The following is a 27,662-nucleotide window of genomic DNA, read 5'->3' as shown; positions in this document are numbered from 1 at the left end:
CCCATATTCCCAGTAATCAATGTGTTCTTAATTGAAACTGGCAATTTGGTATAACATGTTGCACCAGGAATTCTGAGAACATTGAACTTCTATAAAACAAACTTGGAGCTGACGTACAGGGTTCTTTAAATTTCTGCTTTGACCTCTTGTTGTAATCCAGGGTCTTGGTGTACATAAAGACTGCATCATCATTGACTTATTAGTGAGTGTCCCTCATTCTACGTGCTGATTCTTGTTGAGAAGTGGGTTTATATATCCTTGGGATGAAAGTGTTCTTTTGATCTCTTACCTGAAATGGAAACAATTTTCTGTTACGCTTTTCACCTTGTTGGCACGTGACAAGTGGCTACTGCAAGTAAAGTTAATATGCCACTAATGGCTTTCTTTTTTCACTTTCATAGTGTCTTAATTTTATTTGGACAGTGTCTGTTCAGTCTTTCAGAGAGAGAAGTAGATGAAGAAGAAAGCAGAGCGTAGAAAAAATTGAAGTAAAAATAGTTTTTAAAACAAAATGTACAAGTAGTATTATATATATGAAGTATCATAAGAGAACTTTCCTAATTAATCAAACCTGGAAATATCGGAAGAGTGATAGTACAGAATTCCTTGATGATGTGTGTGTAACACATGTGATTGAGTTGCCTGACTCTTGCCTGTAACAATGGAGGTAACGGAGGTAACGATGAAGCTAAACAACAGCAATTAGAATTGAAAGGTACAGAAGTATTGAGGCGTATGCAGGCTTTAGATTTGCAACTAATGCATTCTTTTGTTTGCTCCTTTGATGTAGTAAAGGGTTTTACATTTTGAAGACGTTTCAATTTTGTTATAGCCTATAAACACTCAAATAATTGTTTTGTTGTGACAAATATTACTGCTGGTGTAAATGGATGCAACTTAACTGCTGTGAGTTAAGTTATTTCCGCTTGTTGAAAAATAAATATTAGTGGAAGTGTATCTATTGCATGAATCTGTTCAGTGCAGAGATACCTTACCTAATTTCAAGTTAACTGTTGCAAGCAGAAGAAGCAATCTGCTATTATGGAAAACTATGAAAACTAATTTACTGTCTTCTCAGGATGAAAGAATGATTTTTATACAGTGTGCTGTGTTATCATAGACTGCATCCAGTATGTATAATGTCCACATGGACATATAGCTTCTAATTCAAATTGTGGAGACAGGTGAGGAAAGCTGGCTTCTGTTCCCATTTATGCTGCAGCCTGTATTATCAATTTAGTGTGTTGCATCTTTCTCTTATTTTCTATTTCTATTTTCTATTTCTGTGCTTTCTCTGACTAGTTTAGTTTAATGTTCTTTGGCTGTGTTTCTACAGCCTCTTGATTTCAGGTTAAGCATTTCTAGGTGTTACGGAACTGCAAATAGTACTTAATCCCATATACCTGCTAGGCTTTTCTGTGGGGGTAGGGATGACTGGAAACGAATATGTGTTTTCGGATTACACTTTTTATATATAGCTAAATAAATGCATTCATCTCATGAATGTCTCCTTTTCAAGATTAATGTTAGGTATGTACAGAGTATGATTTTTCATTTTGCTGTTACTTCTGGCACGCTTTCTTTCCTGAATACTGAGTACACACCCATTTTTGAAAAGTGGCTAGCTACTGGAGCACAGAAGGTTTTTGAAAGTACAGCTGAGTTATCTGAAAGAGCTAAGCTCATTTTATTTAAAAGTAAACTGTAGTATAAAAAGTGTAAGTAGCTGATTTCAGACTTGAATTCTGGTGTGGATGCTCTTGCTAGTGAAACTACATACAGCCTTAGATACAAAAATAAAGTAATTAAAAGAAACGAAGAAAACAAAAACCCTTATGTTTTAAGAAATAACAAAATGATTCAATAGAAGATATGAATAGCACGTTGATCTGTATTGTAAATTCGTAGAGTCTACTACATTTATAATAGAGAGGTATTTGTGTTTTTATTCTTCTCAGTATATGAGGGAAGAAGAAGATACCCGGAAAACTGATTAGAAAGAGTAAAAGTAGTACACTGTAAAGCTTTGCTGTTTGACAGACTTTGTCTGTTTATTACTGAAAGTCATCATAGCTTCTGGAAGGATAATTGGAATTCTGCAAGACTGAATTATAAACACTGCTCTTTTTACCAAAATAGTCTCAGTGATGACTAAAGATTTCAGAGTTAAGACTAAGCTTAATCGATCAGGTTATTTATCTATAATTTATGAGCATTTTAATTCAGACAAATTGTTTTTGAATGTTAATTTTATATTTAAATAAAATTGTTTAATTTTTGATTCTTTTTGTTGGAAGCTTTTTTATTTTGAGTAAATGGGTTGACAGAGAAGTGAGGTGATGGAATTCTCTGAAATATTTGCTGTCAACTAGAATTGTTGATGCAAACTGAATTGGATCCTATTGTAACTGATTTTTAATAGAAAACGTCTTTGTTTCATTTTCCTTGTAATATATTGGAGTTCATATTATTCACTTATTTTCATAGTTGCGATTTACTCTTTGCCATTTTTAAATATATATGCCTTTATAATGCTGGCTATTTTCTTTTTCCCTTTAGGCTACCAATATCACCATCCCTCCAAGATGAGTAACAGCCATCCACTCCGCCCTTACACAGCTGTGGGTGAGATTGACCATGTTCACATTCTATCAGAGCACATCGGTGCTCTAATGAACGGGGAAGAATATAGTGATGTTACCTTTATTGTAGAAAAGAAACGTTTTCCTGCGCACAGAGTGATCCTGGCTGCTAGGTGCCATTATTTCAGGTAAAGTATAGCTTTTTCTTAGGCTCACAGGAAATTTTCATGCAGATAAGATAAACATTGTTTCTCTATGAACTTTTCAATGTGTAATCATCAGTCCCTTGAATGTGACCTTTTCTGTGTGAATGTTTCCCAGCACATCAAACCATTGTGTCCAGATATAAAAAGATAAATACCATGTCATGATGTTATTCTTTTGACCTTCATTAAATTGGACTTTGAAGTTATCTTTCTCTTGAATTTGTGAAACCAACTTCAGAACAAAAATCTTCTGCTATAAAATTGTTGTGGTGTTTCAAAGGATGGGTGGTATGCTTCTGTGGAACATATTCATTGAAGACTTTAATTTCAACACATCGAAACTGAGCATTTAAAAAGGCTTGGCCAATGCAGGTTAAATTGGTAGAATATTTATTTAAAAACTAGGGATAATACTAATCCAACTTTTTTTTTTTTTAAGAGTTGGACGTTTTTCACTCTAAATATAATTAATAAAACTTCCTGGTAATCTTCTTCTGGTTAATTTTGTCAGAGGGATAAGCTAATAACTAAGCTAAGATGTGAGTGTAAATTGTGTTCAAACTATTTATCATATTTAAAAAGTGTCACTCATCTGTTGATTTTTCTCAAGATTCAGTACTTCAGCAGGGTTGCTATGTGCTGGTTTTAGAGTAAGGAACAGAAGATCAGTAATCCTGAGATTTGCTAATCCACCGCTGCTATTATGGGGATGGATTAGTTGTTTCACTTGTGTTCTGAAAGATTTTTGGGACTGGGTGTTTCTGTGTTTTGGTTGATGGGGGTATTATTTGTTTTTTTTAAGTGCTTTCAATGAGGAAGAAAAAGTACTAGGATGATCTGTGAACTTCTGCTTTACAAACTGTAGTTCCAAGTAGAGATGGAACAATTGTTCTGTGGGGTTAAAAAAACATAACATCTCAGAATTTTGTTGTTGTGCAACTGATTTCAGAGCAGACCTGCACTTGAAATAAGAGTTTTTCTTTTCTAATTTCCTAAACTACATGCCCTTTATTTGGTGTAGTCTCAGGGACCGCTATAAAGTCATATTTTATCTGTTTCTACTTGTTCTATCTGTTTTGTTTTTATTTCAGTAGTGCAAATGGAGTTAGGATATACATTTCTCAAACTTTATCTTTTTTATAGAGCATTATTGTATGGCGGAATGAGAGAATCTCAGCCTGAAGCAGAAATTCCTCTTCAGGACACCACTGCAGAAGCATTTACCATGCTGCTGAAATATATTTACACTGGTCGTGCCACACTACGAGATGAGAAAGAGGAGGTCCTCCTAGACTTCCTAAGCCTAGCACATAAATATGGATTCCCAGAACTGGAGGATTCCACATCTGAGTATCTTTGCACCATACTTAATATTCAGAATGTTTGTATGACCTTTGATGTTGCCAGTCTTTATTCACTTCCAAAATTAACTTGTATGTGCTGTATGTTCATGGATAGAAACGCCCAAGAGGTGCTGTCTAGTGAAGGCTTCTTATCACTTTCTAAGGTATATCTTTGCCTTTTTTTTTTTTTTCTTTTTTAAGTCAAGAGCGTTCATTTTACTCTGTTTTAACTCCATGATAAAATACTAATGGAGGCATAAAATGAAAGTTTGCACGTTAGTTAACAGATATCACCGTATACTAGGGAAACTGTGGCAGTTGGAAATATTCAGACCAAGAAGAATGAAAATTCTGGTGATCCGTTCTGAATTTTTTGTGTATTCAATTTTGACCAAGCAGTATAATTAAATATATGACATTTAATAGAGTACTCTAATAGGTGGGAATGGGCAACCTAACCTTACTTTTTCTTTTTTTATCTGTCCTTGATATAATATTATTTGGTTTCTGAAAACTGCCCGGTAGATATAAAGCAAAAGACTTGAGAAGATAGCAGAAGATACCCCATTGTCTTAATTTCTTGATATAGGCTGTGTCTGTGAAGGGTAATTTTCTCCAATGTAAGCTAAAGCATCGTGGAGGTTGCTGTGTTTTATGCTCATTGCTAATTGTTGTCATGTTCCAAAATCATGGAATGGTGGTGGGGAGGGTTTTCTTTTTTCTTTTTTCTTTTTTCTTTTTTTTCCCCTCCTGTTAGATGTGTAAATATTTGTGTGGGAATCTAAGAGAGCTCTATGCCATTGAAATTTTCCAGTTGCTCTGGAATTAACCTTGTTGAGCTGGACGTAATAATGATATAGTGTTTTCACATGATGTGCATGTGAAGTAGTGTAACAACTTGAAAGAATGATTGTTTAGTTTTATACAGAATGCCGTTTTTAGTGGAAAAGCCTGCAATAGGTCTATTCCTCCAATAAGTACAAGACAAAGCTTAGCTTTGCTAAGCTGACTAACTTATTAGTTATGTAGAGAAAATTTATTTTTTCCATACTATACTCTGCCATGTACAATATGTTAAATCTGAACTGTCGGAGCATGTTGTCAAGGCCAAAAAAAATTAGCCAGCTTCATTCATTAGGAAGCATATACTTTCTGATGTCTTTGGCAAAGTCAGTCCTGGCATGTGAAGGAGGAGTGTCCTCTTCTGAGGCAAACTCCTGATTATTCTCCTTACTAAATGAAAATCAAAAAGCTGTTCAATTCTTTTGTTCTCAGTATGCAATCAGTGTTTGTTTTTTCATGAGAAAGAGCTACTGAGGTCTTACCCGTTGACTATCTTACTAAGTTGGTACCAAAAGAGAGAAGAAGGGGGAAAACAAACCCAAAGAGTTAGAAATGGTTTAAAAAGGTGATTACAAACCACCATTGATTTTTTTTTTTTTTTTTATCATCTATGATACTATATCTGCCAGCATTTGAAGGAATGCTTTGAACCATACTGCCAGTTCCAAAAATAACTTCTTGCATTCCCAAGGAAATCTAAAGCAATAACTTAGAATAAAATTGATTTGAATAGTTTTCCACATTCCATTTTTGTCACACTTCTCCTGGAGGTTTTTAATATTGCCTATTACTTACATGAAAGACTGTATAATACTTGCATACGTAGCTAGAACATACGAGCCATAACTACAATACTGAAACTGAAAGCTTTTTTTTTCCCTAGTCTTTTTTCTTTTTTTCTTTTTTTTTTAATCTGAGAAACTAGATTACAATTCAGGAATCTTAAGGGGGCTTTGGCTTCTTCCCTGAGCTAAGAACTTCAGGCACTCCTTGGGGAATTATTTTTAATAACTGCCAATTAAAACATCTGTTAATTTTTGCCATATCTTAGATGTTAATTTTGTTTTTTATTTTATATTTTGTTGCTATTTTTTTCATTTTCCTTTTCTAGGCTGCTCTTCTGAATATTGTACTGAGGGATTCATTTGCAGCTCCTGAGAAGGACATTTTCCAAGCTTTGATGAATTGGTGTAAACATAACCCCAAGGAAAACCATGCTGAAATCATGCAAGCAGTGCGTTTGCCACTAATGAGTCTAACAGAACTGCTAAATGTTGTAAGGCCTTCTGGATTATTGTCACCTGATGCCATCCTAGATGCCATTAAAATTCGTTCTGAAAGTCGGGACATGGACCTCAACTACAGGGGCATGTTAAGTGAGCATCTTTCTCTTTTTTTTTTTTTTTTTTTTTTTTTCCTGATTTGTTGAGGGGTGGACTGTAATTATCTGGAGGATGTGTTTAATTTGTTCTTTGAGTTTTTATCTATTGTTACTCCTTGTGAAAGGCTTACATAATGGAATATCTCTTTATGTACCATTCGTGACACTGGAATTCCTTAAATAGTAAGTAATATTATTCAGCGTATTTCCTTATTGGTATCTCAGATACTGCTCAGATATGTACATTGTAATGAATTTTTTTTCTTGAAGGAATACTATTTTAATAAAAAGTATTTTGCAAAAATATTAAACATGCATCAATTGCAGATATTCAGCATGTTTCAATGGTTTTATATTGATGTTATTGTGTTTTTTATTGTGAAAATTTTTTAAAGCCTTTTTTGCCTTGTTTTTGATTTTTTTTCCTCTTACTCTTTACGTTTGTCCCTACCATATGTTTCCCAAAACTGCATAATAGAAGCCTAAAATGCATGAGAAGCATTTTATTTGATATTTGTTGTCTGTGCTGTACGTTAATTTAGCAAAAATATCTAATGCTTAGAAGAACATTTCATAAAGATGTTATTTCTTTGCTATTTAATGTGTGAGTTATAAAGAATATTTGACCTAGAGCCAAGGATAAACTTAAATGATCTTTAAGAACCTGCACTGTAATTTCTCAGTCATGCAGGATGAGCTGTGAAATGAAAAAAATGCATTCTTAGAACTGCATCTTCCCTTTCTTCTCTCTTAGAAGTTACAGGTATTAATATTTAAACATCTGAGTTAGTATTTTAAAAATCCTATCATGCAAGACGTTATGTTGATAGTGCAGTAGATAAATCTGCAAAAGTTAAATGATGCCTTCTGATTTCCTTTTCTTCATAGTCATGTCGCGATTAATAATAATATGCTCCTAATCTCAAGATCTCTAACACTGTCAAAATCACAGAGAATGGAATTGCTGTGTTGTTTTAGGACTATTTCAGGCTCTTTAGATTTTTGCAGAAACGCTGGTGACTACTTGCACTGATGCACAACTGCAAAATTGCATGTGATGCTTTTGTGTAGTAGTACTACAACAGAATAAGTTTAAAATTTTACCCCTTCAAATTCTGTTCTTTGGGTAATAGACTTCCATTAATACCATTAAAATTCATACTTTTCTTGCCAACCTGTCTGAAGAGTTCAGGAGGCACCTTTTCATCATTTAGTGTTCAGACCACGTTTTCAGGCTTATCTTCTCAACGAAGACAGTTAAAAATCTCCTATTTAAAAAAAAAAAAAACTTTTAAACTGTATTTTGTTTTGGTTTTGGAGTTAGGGAATGTTAACCTCTGTTACCTTGATAGAGAATTTGTTCCTGGAACAGGTTTATTACTGTGAAATGGTGGCATTAAGACTCCCTTAACCATGTTGATTCAAAGCCCAAGAAGCCAATAGGAAGTTTCCCATTAGCTTCAGTGGTCTTTCACTTTGCAGAATACTGGAAAGTTGTATAGCTGTTAAAAACCATGGCTATTCTGAGCTGCAAATTGGCACTGCATGCACATCTTGAGTGTTCTATGTGTTTTTAGCGCCCTACCATCTCAAAAAATTCCAAATTAAACAAAAAAAGGGCACAAGGGTGATCAGAGGTCTGGTGAGAGGTTGATAGCAAGGAGAGACTACGTAGGCCAAAAGTATCGAACTAGGAGGAAGGTAATGACTGAATGAGGAAGGTACTTTAGATTTCTATAAAATCATGAAAGTCGCTGAGAATATAGATACTATGTATTAGTAAACGATCGCTACTTACTGCTACCATACATGAATTCAAGGGCATCAAATGAATTGGAGAAAGTGAAGTTATTAAAATACATTTTATTAAAGTGCCTAATTGTGATCGTAGTTCTGCATTGTGTTTTGGAGTCAAAGTATAAACAGATTTTGTGAAAGGTATAGGGGGAAAAAATTCGTAAGATAATCAATTCTTGGCTGTTAAATACAGAGATACAACTTAGAGCTCAGGAAACTGAGCTGTGGATTGCTGGAAACTAAGTGGATTTATAGGAAGAGTATTACTCTGCACGGGCTCTCTTTGTACTTTTTCCTTTAGCATGCGTTTGTGATTGCCATTGGGAGAAAGGATACTGGCAATAAATCTTTGTTCTGACCTAAGCAGTTGATGTTCAGAATATGTTATTTGCGTTGTGGGAACGTAAATGTTAAGCAATTTCCTTTTCTTCTTAGTACCAGGGGAAAATATTGCAACAATGAAGTATGGAGCCCAGGTTGTAAAAGGGGAGCTGAAGTCCGCTTTATTAGATGGGGACACTCAGAACTATGACTTGGATCATGGATTTTCTCGACATCCGATCGATGATGATTGCCGTTCTGGTATTGAAATTAAACTAGGCCAGCCATCAATAATCAACCATATAAGGATACTCCTATGGGACAGAGACAGTCGGTAGGTGCCAAGTTTGCTTAAAAAGGGAAAGTAATGCTTTTTGTGCCTGTGTTAACATATAAATGCTGAAAGTTCATAAATATATTACAAAACTGTCATGATACCATGTTGGAAATGGCACTAATGATTTTTATTTCGAAAAATATAGTTTTGGTTACTTACACAGCAAACTGTAACTTGTGATATTAGGCTATATCATAATATCTCATTGTATTTTCTATGTTTTTGTTGCACAGCTTATATTACTAATAATTTAATAATTCAGTTTTCTACTTGCTACTTTAGTTTTCAACTGTTTTTATTTGTTCAAATGATAACATTGTAGTTCTTTTGTAGAAAACATTATTTGTGTATTTATGTTCTAAACATTGAAGGAATGTTTACTCAAAGTTTTTCATCCTATCAAAATCATTGAGTAATAACGTATTTTTGACAATAATTCGCAGATAATGAAATTGTTTAGAATGTGCGTTCCCAGCTAACTGCAGTAGTTTTTACAAGCCTCTTTACAGTGAGACCGGTGAAGTATGAACTATCGTGTATATGTTAGCCAATACCTGAACTTATATTTACGCTCAGCTACTTAACATTTTTATGGCATGAAAGATCAAATTAAATGTCTTTCAACAACTGGGTGACTGCGTAAGTAGGAAAATTGCAAGGTTCTTTTTATCTAACAGATTGAATTTTCATTCATTATCAAGTTCATTCATTTCAAGTTTCATTTTCATTCGTTCTTTTTGAGTTCATTTTAGAACTTTCCATCAGAAAGATTTTGCAGTTTTGTGGACAACTCATGCAGGTAGTCTCAAGGACTTTTTTATTAACAATAGTAAAATAAGAATCTTATCACAAATGTAATAATATATTAAAATCAATCTATTATATTTTTAATATTACTCCTAGGCTAACAGTTTATAATTGCAAAACAGTTGTCCTTTCTCTCTTTTTAACTAAGTTCTATTATTTTAGAACAGGAAGCACTCTGTACTAAATTTTATTTGTAAATAACATGAGAACTTATAATTGCAGTTCACATTTAAAATTAGTCCTTCATAATAACCTGCATGAATTTTTAAGCCCTTTGTTTGATGTAAGTTCAACTGATTCAGAACATCTGAAATCTATGCTTCTCTTTTCTTTTTGGAAAGATTGAAAAGGTGAGCATTTAAAGGTAAAAAAACTGCTTTGTATAATATTAAACTAATTGTCACAGGTTAACCAGCTAAACCAAGTATTTAATCAAATTTGAAAAGAGGCATATTAATAATGAAGAACTCCCTAGCAGTTTTTAGGGAAGCTGTAAATGGTAAATGTTCCTCATCTGCAAGGCATAAATCAGCCAGCAACTGTTGAAGCTAGCGGGAAAAACCCTTGTTCCTTAGGGCACCTAGTGGGAGGTAACTTTTGAATAAGCTGTCCTATGTCTTTCCTCTGAGGTTTGTAGAATAAACCACTCCTGGTGGCAGAATATTAGCCAAGGTGGAGCTCTAGAATGGCCTTTTCTCATCAGAAAATACTTAGATTACAGTGATTTAGGATCTAGTTTCACTGTCATCCTTATCTTTTTCTTTTCTGTGGAAAGTTTGGTACTGGACTCTCACTCTTTGCTTCCTGTCAGGTGTATTACCTGAACTGTCACTTTTCTTTTTCCACAGTAGCTAACCTGAGATAAATGCAAAAAGATGCACTTGGAATGCTGTGTCCAGCTATGGACTCCACAGTACAAGCCACTGACATGTTGAAGTGAATTCAGCAGAAGGACACCGAGATGATGAGGGCTGGAGCAAATGATGTACAAGGAGAGGCTGAGAGAGCTGGATTTGCTCAATTTTTGAGAGGAGGAGGCTAAAAGAAGGGATTATATTGCTATCTTCAGCTATTTAATGGAAGAATGTAGAGAAGACAGAGCCAAACTTCTCTTGGAGCTGTGTGCTGAAATGACAAAGGGCAGCGGACATGAGTAGCAACAAGGGAAATTCCAATCAAATATTAGGAAAAATGCTCTGACAGCAGATGCAGCTCTACAGGTGTCAGGCTGCAGGGAGTGCCTAGGGCCTCTCCGTGAGACCTGGGCTGATAGTCAGCTCTACTGCGCAAGGTGTGCCGTGGTTGATCAGTTGTATTGCCAGGTAAAGGAGTTACAGGAGGAAGTTAGTAGGCTGCGTAGCATCCAAGAAGATGAGCAGGAGATTGACAGGGTATTCTCAGAGACCGAGCGTTTCCAGGAGTCCCCACCCACCACTGCAGTGGTGTTGCTGGAGGGCTTTGCACCGTGTGAAGCGGTACATCATAACGCTGTTGAAGAAGGCTGGAAGCTGGTGACCTCTCGTAGAAGGAGAAAGGCTCTTGCTCCTCCTCAAGATTTGCCTTTGAGGAACAAGTTTAGCACCCTCCAAGCTGAGGAGGAGCTGGGCATGGCTTCAAGGGAGGCAACTGGCCTGACAGACCCTGCGCCGTGCGGGAACACCCGGAAGAAGTGGCGAGTGATTGTTGTGGGTGACTATCTGCTGCAGGGGACAGAGGCCGACCTGACCTCTTGTCCAGAGAGGTTTGCTGCCTGCTAGGGGCTTGAATAAGAGATGTCATGGAAAGACTGCCAAGGCTTGTCCATGCATCAGACTACTACCTTCTGCTGCTCTTCCATGTGGGCACTAATGACACAAAGGGCAAGCTGGATACCATCAAACAGGACTTCAGAGTTCTGGGAATGGTGGTCAAGGGTCTGGGAGCCCAGGTTGTTTTCTCTTCAATCCTGCCTGTGAGGTGGAAGGACGGGAAGAGGAGTAGACGAGTTTTCCAAGTTAACAACTGGCTGCGCCGCTCGTGTTGGCAGCAGGGTTTTGGTTTCTGTGACCATGGAACCCTGTCTGAAGATCAACAGCTGATGGGGAGCGATGGGATCCACCTCACGAAGTGGGGCACGCGCATCTTTGCCAACAGATTGGCCAGCCTGGTAAGGAGGGCTTTAAACTAGGAAACATGGGGGAAGGGGAGAGTTGTAGAGACAGCATAGTCAGCAAAATACTGCTCAAATCAGGATGCCTCCAGCAGGTGCATGCAGCCAGGGAAGGCAGCACGGGACATGGCTATGGAGGATCCTCTTACACCTCTCCTGAGAAGCTTACATGCTCGAGTGGCTCTCTGAAATGCCTGTACACCAATGCATGCAGCATGGGGAATAAGCAGGAAGAGTTAGAGATCTGTGTGCGGTCACAGGACCATGATCTCCTTGCAGTTCCAGAAACATAGTGGGATAGTTTACATGACTGGGATGCTGTCATGGATGGCTATGTGCTTTTTAGGAAAGACAGGCCAGGAAGGCGAGGTGGTGGAGTTGCTCTTTATGTGAGGGAGCAACTAGAATGTGTGGAGCTCTGCCTCGGGGTGGATGAAGAGCAAGTGGAGAGCCTATGGGTAAGGATTAAAGGGCAGGGTAACATGGGTGACATGGTGGTGCGTGTTTACTACAGGCCACCTGATCAGGAAGAGGAAGTTGATGAGGCCTTCCACAGACACCTGGAAGTAGCCTCACGATCACAGGCCCTGGTTCTCATGGGAGACTTCAACCACCCTGACATCTGTTGGGAAGACACCACAGCTAGGCACAAACAGTCAAAGAGGTTCCTGCAGAGGGTTGATGATAATTTCTTGACTCAGGTGGTGGAGACGCCAACGAGGAGAGGTGCATTACTAGACCTTGTACTAACAAACAAAGAAGGTCTGGTTGGAGGTGTGAAGGTTGGGGGCGGCCTTGGCTGCAGTGACCATCAGATGGTGGAGTTCAGGATCCTACGAGGAGGGAGCAGGGCAATGAGTAGGATTGCAACGCAGGACTTCAGGAGAGCTACCGTTGGCCTCTTCAGGGACCTACTTGGAGGAATATCATTGGGTAGGGCCCTAAAAGGAGGAGGGTCCAGGAGAGCTGGTTAATATTCAAGCATCACCTCCTCCAGGCTCAAGATCGGTGCATCCCTCTGAGTAAGAAGTCAAGCAAAGTGGGCGGGAGACCTGCATGGATGAGCAAGGAACTCCTGGCAAAGCTCCAACAGAAGAAGAAAGTCCACAGAATGTGGAAAAGGGGACAGGCCACTTGGGAGGAATATAGGGACGTTGTCAGCGTATGCAGGGATGGGACAAGGAAGGCTAAGGCCCATTTGGAATTAAATCTGGCAAGGGATGTCAAGGACAACAAGAAGGGGTTCTTCAAATACATCTGTAGCAAAAAGAAGACTAGGGAAAATGTGGGCCTGCTGCTGAATGGGGCGGGTGCCCTGGTGACAAAGGATATAGAGAAGGCAGAGTTATTGAATGCTGCCTTTGCTTCAGTCTTCACTGCTAAGGCCAGTCCTCAGGAATTCCTCTCTTGTCCCCTGGGTCTGAAAGTCTGGAGAAAGGAAGACTCTCCCTTGGTCGAGGAGGATCAGGTTAGAAGATCTTTTGTCCAAACTTGACATCCATAAATCCGTGGGCCCCGATGGGATACACCCACGAGTGCTGAGGGAGCTGGCAGATGTCATCGCTAGGCCACTCCCCATCATCTTGGAAAGGTCCTGGAGATCAGGAGAGGTGCCTGAGGACTGGAAGAAAGCCAGTGTCACCCCAGTCTTCCAAAAGGGCAAGAAGAAGGAGCCAGGCAACTACAGGCCTGTCAGCCTCACCTCCATCCCGGGAAAGCTGATGGAACAGCTCCTCCTGGAGGTCCTCTCTAAGCAGATGGAGGACAAGGAGGTGGTCAGGAGGAGTCAGCATGGATTCACCAAAGGGAAATCATGCTTGACCAATCTGAGAGCCTTCTCTGATGGAAGGACTGGCTGGGTAGATGAGGGCAGAGCAGTGGATGTTGTCTACCTGGACTTCAGCAAGGCTTTGGACGCTGTCTCCCATCACCTCCTCCTAGGTAAACTCAGGAAGTGTGGGCTGGATGAGTGGACGGTGAGGTGGATTGAGAACGGGCTGGATGGCCGGGCTCCGAGGGTTGTGGTCAGTGGCACAGAGTCTAGTTGGGGGCCTGTAGGTGGCGGTGTCCCCCAGGGGTCAGTCCTGGGTCCAGTCTTGTTCAATGTATTCATCGATGACCTGGAGGAAGGGACACAGAGTGCACCCTCAGCAAGTTTGCGGATGATACGAAACTGGGCGAAGAGTGGCTGACACACCAGAAGGCGGGGCTGCCATTCAGAGGGACCTGGACAGGCTGGAGAGCTGGGCGGAGAGGAACCTCCGGAAGTTCCACAAAGGCAAGTGCAAGGTCCTGCCCCTAGGCAGGAATAATCCCATGCAGCAGTACAGGCTGGGGGTGGACCTGCTGGAAAGCAGCTCTGCCAAAAAGGACCTGGGAGTGCTGGTGGACAACAAGTTAACCACGAGGCAGCAGTGTGCCCTTGTGGCCAAGAAGGCCAGTGGGCTCCTGGGGTGCATTAGGCAGAGTGTTGCCAGCAGGTCGAGGGAGGTGATCCTGCCCCTCTGCCTCAGCCCTGGGGAGGCCTCACCTGGAGTGCTGTGTCCACTTCTGGGCTCCCCAGTACAAGAGAGACATGGCACTGCTGGAGAGAGTCCAGTGGAGGGCTGCAAAGATGATCAGGGGACTGGAGCATCTCTCCTATGAAGAAAGACTGCGAGAGCTGGTCCTGCTCAACCTGGAGAAGAGAAGACTGAGAGGACGTCTCATCAATGTGTACAAGTATGTGAAGGGAGGGTGTCAACAGGATGGGGCCAGTCTCTGTGGTGCCAAGTGACAGGACAAGAGGCAATGGGCAGAAACTGAAACACAGGAAGTTCGGTCTGAACCTGAGGAAAAACTTCTTCACTGTGAGGGTGACAGAGCACTGGCACAGGTTGCCCAGAGAGGTGGTGGAGTCTCCTTCCCTGGAGATATTCACAACCCGTCTGGATGCGATCCTGGGAAATATGCTCTAGGTGACCCTGCTTGAGCAGAGATGATCTCCAGAGGTCCCTTCCAACCTCAACCATTCTATGATTTGTAATGGGGATGGTCAAACATAGAAGTTTTGCTGAGAGAGACAATGTATCTCAATCCTTGAAGGTACCAGCCAAGGCCAGAAGAAACCGACTCCAAGTTGTCCTTGCTTTGAGTGTGGGATTGGACCAGACAGTTTCCATAGATCCCTTCCAACCACTCATTTGTATCTTCCTCATGTGGTACATGAATTATGTAGTTTTCAGAGGAAGGATTTTGGCAACTGTACAATTACGTTGTGACTTCTTATTAAATGGCCCTTTAAACTACTCATTCTCCTTAACTGTTTCTGTGAGGCTCTGGCCTATTATCATATATCTATATAGATAATATACATTTTCCATTTTTAACAGAACCAAATATATTACCTATTAATATAGGTATGTTTTACATCTGTAGTAGGTAGTAGGTGCTATTACTAGATGAATCGTATGTATAAAAATGCTAAGGAGACTAGCTGTCCAAACTAAATCTGCCAAAAAGACACTGTCATTAAGAAAATGTAAGCTATTGTGTTCTGTGTGTGATAACTGAACTGTATTTTTGAGGGTTTTTTTGCTTGGTATCTTCGCAAACCAAGAAAATCAGATGCTGTAAATTGGTTACAAATTTGCATTTTTTTTTTTTTTTTTTTTTTTAAGATATAGTGTTGTGAGGATCCCTGAATCCTCACTGCATAGATAGGCAGTAAGTTTTGGATCCAATGTGCATGGTGTGTACAGGTTCCAGAATGCTGGAGCCTTGTTTGGTCAAATATGCATATGCTGGTAATGAGAAAATGCTGAAACATGATGCATGTATATATGTGGTGAATATTACACATCTTGTTTTTGTGTATGTGAAAACTGATCATGAACTGACATCTTAAAGACACTTTATATTACCTTTCCTATGTGCATAAGTTGGTATTTACAGAGTTATCTAACACTTTAAATGTTTCTGAAAAATATCACTTTAGATATCCGTCCCTCTACATCCTCAGCAAAAAATGGAAAACATTAACAAAGGCATTATTGTTTAATAAAATGTCTGTAGATATCTGGAAGAGCAACCATTCTTTTAGAATGGTTGTGAAATGGTTTGGAACGTGAAAGGAGAGTAAGTGCTAACATGGTCTGGTTGAAATGCTTGTGAAGATTGCAGGCTAGTATATTAAGAGAAAGTAAATATTCTGAAGTGTAATTCATAATGAAGTACACAATTCACAGGAAGTACAGCTGGAGTTTCTACTGCATTGTAAGACAAATATCACTGTTGTAGATATAATATGGCTTTTAAGTGTTAGTGTGGGTTTGCTTTCTCCAGACTATAAACTAAACAACATTGATAAAGCAAGGAGAAGAGACATACTGTGTTAGTGACTTCTACTTGTTTGTTTTTGATGTGGAAATTTTGTAAGTAACTAGTGACAGGCTTAACAACATGCACCTTGAATAAGTGAGAGGGTCAGAAGTGATGAAAGATAAAGGTAAATTTGCTTTTTTCTAGTGAAGGGTTCTAGTTCGCATTCATGGTCTGCTAAATATTCTTTGATTTTCCTTGTTGATATGGCAAGAGAAATAATAACTGCAGCACTGGTTTTATCTGTGCAGAAGAAATACATATTATTACTTTGTGGCTCAAGTATGTCAGATGACCGAGTTTGAAGTCTCCATTGCATTTTTTTGAGAGAAGACTGTCTCATCTTATTACTGCAGATTATAAGTGGTTTGGATGTTTTAAGTTATTCTGAAAACACCTGTTAATGTAACAACGAGTGAATTTATTTTCAGAGCTAGTTTGAAATAGGGTCCTCTTTTGGAGGTCTTGGACACAGGTCTATAGGTAGGAACAAACAGCCTTTTTTCAGCACCACTGAAAATCCAGAGGAGAGTGTAAAAGTCAATATTGAAATTGTGACTGCTTATATTCTGTTCACTTTTGTTCTGTTTTTGTTGTTTTTTTTTGTTTTGATAATCCATAGGTCTTACTCCTACTACATTGAGGTGTCCATGGATGAGTTGGACTGGATTCGAGTGATCGATCACTCGAAGTACCTCTGTCGGTCCTGGCAGAAGCTGTACTTTCCTGCCCGTGTCTGCAGGTTAGTTCATCAATGTAATATTGCATGGCTATCATTAAATAGTGTAGACATCAGAAACAACTGCATTATGCATTTCTAATAATATGATATGCACAACTTTCATCAGTCATCTTAGGAAAAAAAAAAATAGTAGTCTGCCTATCTTGGTGAGTGCTTTTTAATATAAACATAGCTGATAAGTTGGAGGCGTTGCGTATCAAAACTCTGGTGCTTCCATCTCTTAATTATGTGAATCTTTCGCTCTCAATCATACTTACTTTTTCTCTTGCAGCTGCATTCTGAAAACCTAATAATGATATTTTTCACTCTGTAGTAAGCACCTTTCCTTAGCTGCTGAAAAGTTTAAAATGCTTTTAACTGTTGATGATGCAACTTGGGTGTCTCCTTTTTTATATATTTTTTTGCTGTTGCATCGTATTTTTAACACCCAGTTATGAAAGGCAGAATGGAGAGAATTAGGGTTAAGGAAACTTGAGCAACGCTTTGTGTAAGCCTGAGCAATTCTTTTTGTAAGACAAAGCAGCTAGATGAATTTAATAATCATTGAGGTGATTATGTCTTTTTACTGTAGCAACTGGGAATTCTGGGAGAAGCTTTGTGGCCACCAGGAAAGCCATCTTACTGGGTGCCAGTGCAGGTTCCAAAGGCATCCTGTGCCATAGACCCAAAGAGGAAATGCTCTATCTATTGCAATAATTATTCCGTAGACAAAAACTGCTTGTTGACCACAACAGTCTTTGGGATCCCTTAGGAGGGGAAGTGCTTTCTTTTCCACAGTGACCTTTTACCCTGACCTTCACTACTGCATGATGGTTGCAGTCTGTTTGCAGAGTGGGTCACCTGTGTGTCCGTCCTTCTCTGATAACTTTCTCAGCCTGCCTCTCCTGTTGTAGTAAGTTTATGCTGAGTGTAACTAACTTAAATTTTATTTTTCCTGGTATGGACAATGCATTCTCACCTTTTCCCTGTGTATTTTATGATTCTGATTATACTTGCTACTTTGTTTGAAATGGTTGGAGCTGTCCCCTCGTTTGTGAGTATGTCTGATAAATCTTTGCCTGAAGGAGTCTCTGATAAAACATCCAGCAGTGATGAAATTCCTCAGGGAGTTTATAAGCATGTATGGGAATTTCTTTTCTTATTACCTTAGCTTGGTGGGAAGTGGTCAGACTGTTGATAAGCACAGCCTTTTTGCCAGCTGCTAGCAAGAAGATTTGAAGAGATCTAGGATTTTATGGTGGGACTTCTCTAAATCTTCTTTCAAAAACAGCCATCTGAAATACTGTCTGAAAGTGATAAACATCATTTATTTGTCATTCCCCTCCCTGACCCCTGCGCCTCTGCCACCTGTTTTCATCTCTGTGGGAAATAAGATTATTACATATGTTAAATTTTGAGAACATCGTTGTTTTATTTTGATGTAAGCCTTGTCTGAAAGCAGAGAGAGAGAAGAATGGAGGGAAGAATGTTATTCCAGTGGTTGAGGTGGTGCCAGGACTTAATCATTTTTGGTTGAAAAGGACTTTTGAATCCTCCTTAGATTGTATGCCCGCTCTCCAAGGAACAGATTACTTGTGGGGAGTTCAGTTCATGCTCTTATCACTTGCTATTCTCTGAGGTAAATTGCTAGATTGGATACTGTGGTGTTTTTGTCTCCACCATTGTGAGCTCAGATTTAAAATATGAGCCAATATGAGATTATCTCAAAATATGTTCCTTTAACACTTGTCGTTCTGTTTTGACAAACAGGAATTATGCATGCACATCAAAGGGCAGATATCCTTTAAGTAGATTATATGCTCTGTCCAGAAAGAAATTGTCATCAAATTATCAACAGATAATGAATAAAAATCGCCCAATTTGAAGGCATAAAACACCTTCCCTCCCCATTTTTAAAGGAAGACTATAATGTAACTCAGCAAATCCTTCATGTTTATTAGCACTTGGTTACGCGCTGCATTCTTTTTAAGCCTTATAAACCAAAATTAGTTATGTGTTCACATTGCTCGACAGTGCTTCTGCTGTATACTCTTGAGTTAGTAAGCCCCAGTGTCAAAATTTTTCTTTTCATGGACAACAATTGTGAAATGCATTGCAACCATCAAACTTCACTCTGTCTTCTGGTCGATAATTTTAACGTTTTTTCCCCTGTAGTTTTAGTACTATGGTTATATGCTCCTTGCAAGGAACGAATTAGGGAATCTTGCAGATTTTTTTTCTTTTTTTAAGTTTATATATGTTGTCAACAGAAGATGCTAAACCAATTATCTTTCACAGTGCCTTTTTTTTTTTCTATATAGGCTTGAGAGCAATTTTTAAAAGAGGAAGATTTTAGCTCAAGCTGCTTTATAATATCACTGCGTAGGAAGAATTTTTTGAGGAATAAGGGAGAATAGAACCATGAGTGGAGACTGGGGTTATATCTGCATTAGCTGCAGTTCTTATTTACATACCTACTTGAAAACAAGGGAGTGGAACAAGACAGATTCTGTACTTTATGTTGAAAGATAGCGTGATGTGTCTAATGCACTGGAGCAATTATTCAAATATAAATTATAAAGGGGATATTAGCCCTTTAACACTGGCAGGGTTAGTTGTCTTTCTGAGTTATGTCTCGTACATATTAGTCATGGAAGTTGAGAGCTGTCGAGGGTTGAACTAGCATATGCATCTGAGTTTTAAGAAGGTGCCCTAGCATTTCTAAGTGCATAAACACTGATTGAGTGTGTTTCCTATTTGTATGTATGCAGTTTTCCCTCCTTCCCCCCCCCTTTTTTTTGGAAAACCTTTCATTTTTGTCTTGGGTGAATCTTCGTCCATTTACAGATCTGTGTTTCTCTGTAATCAGTACATTTTTCACACCAACTGAATGAGAAAGATGCAACTTTGTGACAATTAGTTTTTAAATAAATAGCAATCTGTATTGCAATGAGCTAAGACCAATTCAGTCTGTTTAGTCAGTCCTTTATTGTATTACATATATTATGCCGTCTGTTGTAACTTTTATTTTGGTTATTTGGAACATTGCATATTATCTGCATTAGTTTTGTAACTATGGGCATTGTTGTGCTTTTCATGAAAAATATTTTATATTGGCAAGGCATGTACCAAGGCATCCAAACTGATTAGATAGGCTCATGGATCTCAGTAAAATTATATGACTGTTCACACTCGTTATTTGTTCTTGTTACTCAGATCTGTGCTTTAATAGGTTCAAAAATAACTTGGCAGCCATAACCTTCACCTAGATTAGCACATGAAAAATGGAAGAATAGAAACCAAAGACTCTAAATTTCTTTATTTACAATGAGGAGATTGTTTATGCTTTCTCAAACACAGAAGAAGATCTCTTTGTTATTTATAGGTTGTGATCCTTGACTTAGATATCCAAGCTATTTTGCACAAGGAGGATTATCATAAAGTTCAATGCCTATGAAATAAAAGACATGTTGCTGTATTTTGTGGATGTTTTAGTAAAAAACACTGCTAGGTACAAGACCCGGGCTTTTTTAACAACATAATGGTATTTGAGAGAGACTTTTAATTTTTGCTTTAAGTATTTTTGGGAGATATGTTGTTCCATCAGCTTTAAGAATTAAGCAGCCATATACTATGTAGAAAAAGCAAATAAGAGAGGAGAGTGCAAGGTGACTTTCTTTTTAAATTTGGTTCTGTATTTTTGAAATGAGCAATTTCATTTGTCCCAATTTCACTGTTTGCACTTATATATCAATTTTCTTCTAAAGCTGTACACATCTTTTTAAAACGATGGAAGACAAAAAGTAGTCTTGTATGCAGGTCCCTGGTAGAGTTAGGAAAAGGTATCAGGTTTTTAGTTAATCCAACTTCCTATTTTAATAGGAGTATAGACAAGAATGTTTGTGTTTGTTATTGCTGTGTGGTGTGCTACTGATTTTGAAATGAATATTTTTCTGCTGTAGCTTAAAGTATTTTTTGATATGTATCTATTAATCCAACAGTATAACCTGTTCATTGTTCATCTTAAAAAAAAAAAAGAACTCCGACTTCTTGATAATATTAAAGCAAAAAAAACTTATTTCATTTTTAGCACTTTACTTGATATACAGAAGACAATGCAGAATTGTGTTACATCTCAAGAAATCAGTGATAAACTTCATAGAAGAACTTCATTTAGGGTATTATTCATGAACCATGAGGACATAAGTTCAAATGAGTAAGAAACAATACTTCCTTTAGAAAAAATAAAAGTATGCAGCTCTTCAAATAGTGATGGTGGCTGGGATTGTGTTCTGACCTGCAATTTTTTCTTGAAATAAAAAAGCAGCAAATATTTTGAGACCTTATCAAGTGAATGTTAATACCTCTAAAGGCCTTTGAATAGGCAATGCTATTTTCTGTTCTGTCCCTTTTTGTTTTCTGTTTGATCCTTTCCTTTTATTTGTTTTGCAAATACATCTTTTTAATTTGTCACAGTCCACAAACTTTGAAGAATTTATTTGGATTTTTGAAGAATTTAATTAAAACTGTTACAAGAAAATAAAAATTTTAAGAGATCTCACATAAAACAAATGTAGCCACAAGATGTCTCTATGATGCAGCTTTAAAAGACTTCATTTCCTTCTGTGTTTCAACTCCTTTTAGTGAAAACTATTAGTGCTGGGGTGTATTGTGTTTGTATCCTAACCTTCACAGGTTTATGGTTCGTTCTGATTATGGAGAGAGCAAGTACAGAGATGGCATGCTAAACTAGTAGTGACTTCTCAAATCTTTTTTCATGTTTTTATCTGACATCAGATGACACTGAATTTTAATTGGATGAGTAATTGTCCAGTTAGACCAATTTATAATCTGAAAAGTAATGTTGTTTTGCCAATAATACTAGAATTTTTAAAAGGTTATGAACGGGGGGGAAGGTCAAATTTTAATCTTTGTTACTGTTTTGTTGTCTTTGCCAATACTTATTGTAGAAAGTACTTTTTTCTTATTTTTCTTATTATTCTTATTTTCTTACTCTTCTGAAGTGACTAATCAAAAATAAACATTAATTCATTATTACCCTATACATTTTTGGTTCTATAACAAGCTTTTACTAAGAGACACATATATGGAAAAAAAACTGTAAATGTGGAAAAGGGTTTATTCCGTTTCCTTGAAAACTAAAAAATGTTGAGTCTAATACTAGCACTTTGGATTAGTAATGGCATAATATAACTAAATGGTGTGATGTATCCCCTTTAAAGTACTTAACTGTTATAGAAAGTGTAATGTAGAATTATTTTTACTTTAGAAGATAAACTCGTGTATTAAAATCTATTTATCAATGTAGAGATAGTTCTTTACCTTTCCTTTTATTAGGCGTTAACATTATTGGGGAGAGGGTTGTTTCGTGCTTCAGCAGTTTATGCTACTAATGATGATGCCATTTATCAATCCTCTGCAAACATCTTAAATTGTAGCATGTGCATCTCCTGAGCTGTTTTAAGAAAAATAAAATATAAAAGGAGTAAATGTTTCAGTAGTAACACAGTTCTAAACTAAGGAATTTTGGTAATCGTGCCCAATTTATTTTGCAGGTAGTGATATGCAAGTTATGTTATTTTTAAGTATCAGCTAGACAGGAATTTTTCTGATTCTGTTCTTGATCTGTGATGCTAGTGGTGGTGAAGTCATTTAATTTTTCTTTCCACTTGCAGAAGCCATTGAAATTACTGATTAAGCAGTAATTTTTTCACTTTCAACCTTACCAATATATCTCTGACATCCTTATCTGTAGTGGATACCCATTTTGCTTGGTGTTCCTATGCTTAGTGGACACTTGGCGATAATAATTTGCAAAAAGGCATTCAGGATACGGTTCAAATATTGAAGCAAGCGAGTCGTTAACTCATGACCCCAAAGCAGTTGAAACACTTTCTCAGATATTTAAAATAATCTGAGAAGAAGGCACTGTCTGCAAATCTAATCTTGTACTAGTGTTCTTAAGTAATTCTCCTTCCTCCTCTACCTTCTGTAGAGAACAGCATTGCTTAGGAAAAGCACATAGACATCTAAAAAAGACTTTTGAATGTTATCCTAATTTAAAATGCAATTCTAATATACCTCTAACGTAACTGAAAAACATAGATTCTAAGTTCTTGGCAGGAGCTCTGTAAAGCCTTCAGAAAGCATTTGAAAAAAGTCTTATAACCAAGTTAGTCATTAATCCTCATGAAATGACTTCTTCCAAATACTGCACTGATTGAGCTTGGGCAATTTTTTTTTTTTTTTTTTTTTTTTTTTTTTTAGAACTATGCTTTCGGAAGCCTTGAATGAAGTGCAAGTACTTTATTACTAACTCTGCAGCTATGCTGACATTTCAGAGTTCAGGGAAAAAAAAAAACTTTGCAAAGTAGGGATGAGCCACAAAATACTTGCTAGACAGGACAAATTAGCTCCTCTAATTTTACGGTTTCTGAATAGATAATGGGATGTATATTTGATGTTGATGTATATTTGAAACAGACTGTACCACACTTACAGTCACAGATGAAGTACAAAGCTGATAATGATGCCATTTCTGGATTATTATGGATGTTCAAATAAAAAAAAAATTATGTGGATTTGCTTTTCAGTTTCCAAATTTGTAAAGTTATCTGTCAACCAGCACTAGGCCAAGCTCACTTGCAGAGTAGTTCAGATGATATCAAGAATGTTACAGTAAAGTAGATTTAACCATTGTTAAACTTGATCCTTTGTTGACAAACCTCAAGTTACCGTCTGTGTAGTAGGTCTTTTTGTTTGGTGGTGTTTTTTTTTTCTCTATGTTAATGGGAAAGCTGTAAACTGCTTTATTCAGTGTTTTATTTTTCTTTAAAAATTCTTGTAGAACCTATGTTCAGCTCAGGTTTGTTGAGCTTGGACTGTACTTGCTCTTTCTCATCTCACTTTTAGTTGGGAAGATTAAGTTAATGGTTCCATTTGACAGCTAAATATTTTTGTGGTCTGCAAAAGGAAAGATCACCACGTAGTGTAAAAAAAAAATAAAGGAAAAAAAATTAAGGGGGGGGAAAAAAGGGGTGATGGATTCTGTGTGTGTGCATGCTGATATGTTCTGTAGGAAGAACAACATTCATGAATGCATCAACAAAGAGGAAAAGGTGACTTACGATATTGCTGAACAGCATGACAAGAGAGGAGAAATTTGGGGTGGGAAGGGAGGGGGAGAGGGAGGATGAGGACTGAAGCAATTGAAAACAAAAGATCAAGCTGAAAAGACTGGTAAATAAAAATGAACAAATTGGGTGCTGCAGAGGACCAGACTTATAGGAAAAAGGATGAGCTCTGAAAAGCTGCATAAGCATCTTCAGCTGACAGGAATGAGCGAGTGAAGGAAACAAAGCAATGAAAGAGAAGGAAGATCACAAGGAAGAAACATAGCATCGAGATTTGTATTTTTTTTTAAATATGCTAAGGGAAAGAATATTTAAAAAGATGGTGTATTTACAGTAGGAATAATAATATAGAAAAATGAGCATATGTGATTCATCATTTTTAGGCTGCTACTGGAAACTGCTAGCCTATTTTTTGTAATGTCACCTGAAAAAGAGCAAGAATGATTTTTGTAATGTGCCAAATGGTGCATTTGACTTTTGGTTTCACCGTGGAGCACTTTTTGCAGCTTACAACCCAAAAGCAAGCATAAAAGTATTAAGACTGCGACAAGTATTCCCATGCTTCACTGGATGTCTAATAAATATCCTTGAATTTTTAGTTACATAACATCATACGTGACCAGTAAAGCAGTGACTTCTTTACTTTGTTTCGTGCAATATTCCCCATTGTTTATAGTGGGGAATAACAGTACGGGTGGAAGGAGTATTAAATATTGTTTTCTAAGTCTGTATTCCATGCAGTTCAAAGTTTGCTAATCAGGCTTCATTCTCATTAAGAACTTAAAGGCCCTGTTGAGCCAGACCAATGGACGACTAGTCCAGCAGCCTGTTTCTGACCATGAGAACAGAAGATGCTGATTAGGGAGAACATGTGAGCCTGGCCATTTTCAGTAGTCCATTCTCCTTATATTCTTCCTGATCCCTTTAATATATCTGTATAGATATGCTGTCTATTCATTTATGTAGGGTCACTTTCTGATTCTGCTGTTAGCATCTGCTTTCGCAGCTTGCTATGGCAAGAAATTCCAGAAGCTCATTAGTCACTGCACAAAGTATGTACTTCTGTCTGGTTTAGCTAATCCTTGTACTAGTTTCAGTAAGTCTCCTAGTTCAAGCGTCGTAGAATTTGATGCGTAACAATGCTACGTTCACGTTTTCCATTGCCATCATGCTTTTGTAAACCTCAAGCATAGTGCCCTCAACCTTGTCATTGGTTTGAAGTGTCACAACCCTCTTGGTCTGCAGCTGTTGTCGCTTTTATGATTTTAGTTCATCTTTTCTATGCCTTTTGTGACTCTGTTATGTTTTTCTTGCGGTGTGGAGACCGTAACTGTACACAGTACTCAAGATGTGGGCACACCAAGCTGTCACATACCAGTAAAATGGCATTGTTTTGTTCTCTTTGCCCTTCCTAATGAGGTACACTATTTTGATGGGAGTTTTTGTTGTTAGTTTGGGGGTGGGGAGGGAGAGGGAGAGCTTTTACTGCACAAAGAGCTACTGATTTCTGAGAACTGTCAGTGATGACTCCACATTCTCTTCTTTGAGGTGCGACTTCCAGTTCTGAGTTTAGCATTGTTCAGATTCTTTTTTTCCTTGGATTTATCCACGTTGATGTTGATATGCTGCCTTTTTGTCCACTCAACTTTCTTTCTGGAGTTCTTTAAGGTTTTCTTTTCCCCTTAAGAAAGGCACCTCAGTTTTATTAATTCTGATTTGATACAGGTAGGGAAAGTAAAAATAGGTGGAACACTATGTATATATGTATGCAGAGACACCTTTCCCACTCAGGTTGTTTTCTATCATCTTTTTTAAAGGAAAGATTTTATGTATATTTAGATTAAAACTGATTTTAAAAACTTCAGTAGATGAAAACAGAGGGAATGACTGAAAGAAATGATTGCTGATTATTGCGATTTGTGATAAATTATAAAGCATGTATAACAGGCTGTAAAGAGAGAAGACTTATGTCATGCTTCTTGTTGCCTTTGTACCTAAGTGTGTAAATGAAAGGTAAACAAATTGTTTCAACGTGGCAAATCTATACTATTTCTTTAGGGCGAAAATGAATGAATTGGAAATAATTCACTCCTGGGTGAAACTGGAAACTATAACGTGTTTTATCCTCTTGCTGCAATTTGATATACTGCAGATTAGTAATAAGAGAAGGTTCCTTGTATCATCAGCAGTAGTCAGAGGCATGTTCATGAGTACTGAATTACAGTCAAGAAAAAGAGGCTCACAGTACTTTCACATACTTTGCATGGAAGAACATAAATTCATCATTTTAACATAAGCTGCTGTTCACTGTTAGAAAGCTTACTTTTTCAGGCTTCTTTAACCCTCGTCATCCTTTGCATTATGGGAACTTTCTAGCCACCTTTTAGTTGCTATATATCGTCTGATTTTTGGGAAGATACTGAAGACTCCTTATGGTCCTCCCAACTTCTGATTGTGCCGGTGGATGTGCGTTGGCATCACCAAATCTAACTCCTAACCTGTCTTCCCCATAGTTTTCTGGAAATTAATGTTATAAGAAGGTTTGGGGCCAGCCGTATATTTGGAATATTTTATTTCCTCAACCCACTGACAGTCTCTTGGAATTTTGCAGAGAATGAGAGACCCTTAAAAGGTTCATAGTGCCATGTGCAAGCTTAGATTGTGGGGTCTGTAGTAATGATACATGAACAAGGTAGCAGGAAAAGTAACTGCAGCTACCACAACTTTCCTTTCTTGTCAGCTGTAAGATGACAAAGAGAAACAAGGCCAAACTGTCCTGATTATTCAAGAGAGGTATCTTGACCGATTTAATCCTTCTGTCTTGCTGGTGGACACAGATTGCAAAGTAGCTAGAAAACAACCATCTTGTAGAGATTTGTTTAATTATCAATGTTTCTCAATTCTAACTTGCTGGGTTTGGATTACAGAGTTATTTGTATGCTAGGAATACAGGACAATAGTTCGTTATTTGACAAGAACAGGTTCCTTATGTTATTCACAACTGGTTAGTTGTTATGAATTCTTCTATTATTAAGACTTCAATGAAAAAAATGTAGTGTTTTTTTTTTTAAACACACTTTCCTTGGGTATCTATTTGTTTCTTCTCACCAGTATGAATGCAGGAGAAGTACAGATGCTCACCTTAGTTTTCATATGACGTGAAATGCTCTGTAGAAAACTGTGCTACTAGGCATTTGCTTTTCTGATGCATAAGCATTGTTTGGAGACTGCTACCATCAGTTTTGTCATAGCACAGAATTGTGTAATATTTCACAGAAGCAGTCTAACAAGGATAAAGGTTGGCTGACTTGACAGCAACAAAATTCTAGAGGCCAACATAAGGAACACAAGAAATTATTGGAGGAGGCTAATCTTTCTCCATTGCATATATATTGAATGGAGAACCTCCTCCAGGATTTGACAGAGAGCATGAACCTACACTTGGTGCTTTGAATGCCTTTTAGAGGAATCTTTTTCTCCTTACTGACAATACGGAGGAACCTCAGATGACTATTCTTATGACATTAGCTACCTGAGTTAAATGCCTGGAACTAAATTATGTGCGTAATTTCTCTTTCCTTTTGTGTTCCTTTTATCTGCATCTGGTTTTGATTTCTGCTGATCTGATTTTTACTATACCTAGATGATTGCGTATTTTCTGG

General features: G+C 37.7%; 1 protein-coding gene across 5 annotated transcripts in view; it reads left to right on the top strand.

Annotated features, from left to right (window-relative positions):
• Positions 1-27,662, top strand: part of BTBD9 (BTB domain containing 9) — a 149,848-nt gene that overhangs the window by 5,913 nt on the left and 116,273 nt on the right. For all 5 annotated transcript variants that reach the window (XM_068939544.1, XM_068939547.1, XM_068939545.1 and 2 more), the window contains 5 exons: positions 2,560-2,770; positions 3,932-4,295; positions 6,086-6,350; positions 8,588-8,807; positions 16,748-16,867. In XM_068939544.1, the coding sequence (XP_068795645.1) occupies positions 2,560-2,770; positions 3,932-4,295; positions 6,086-6,350; positions 8,588-8,807; positions 16,748-16,867 (1,180 nt within the window). The remainder of the gene's footprint in view (positions 1-2,559; positions 2,771-3,931; positions 4,296-6,085; positions 6,351-8,587; positions 8,808-16,747; positions 16,868-27,662) is intronic.

This window comes from Struthio camelus, chromosome 3 (genome assembly GCF_040807025.1).
Source record: "Struthio camelus isolate bStrCam1 chromosome 3, bStrCam1.hap1, whole genome shotgun sequence".
NCBI classification, from domain to species: Eukaryota; Metazoa; Chordata; class Aves; order Struthioniformes; family Struthionidae; genus Struthio; species Struthio camelus.
Note: the sequence above shows the minus strand (reverse complement) of the source record. Positions and strands in the feature narration are given on the sequence as shown.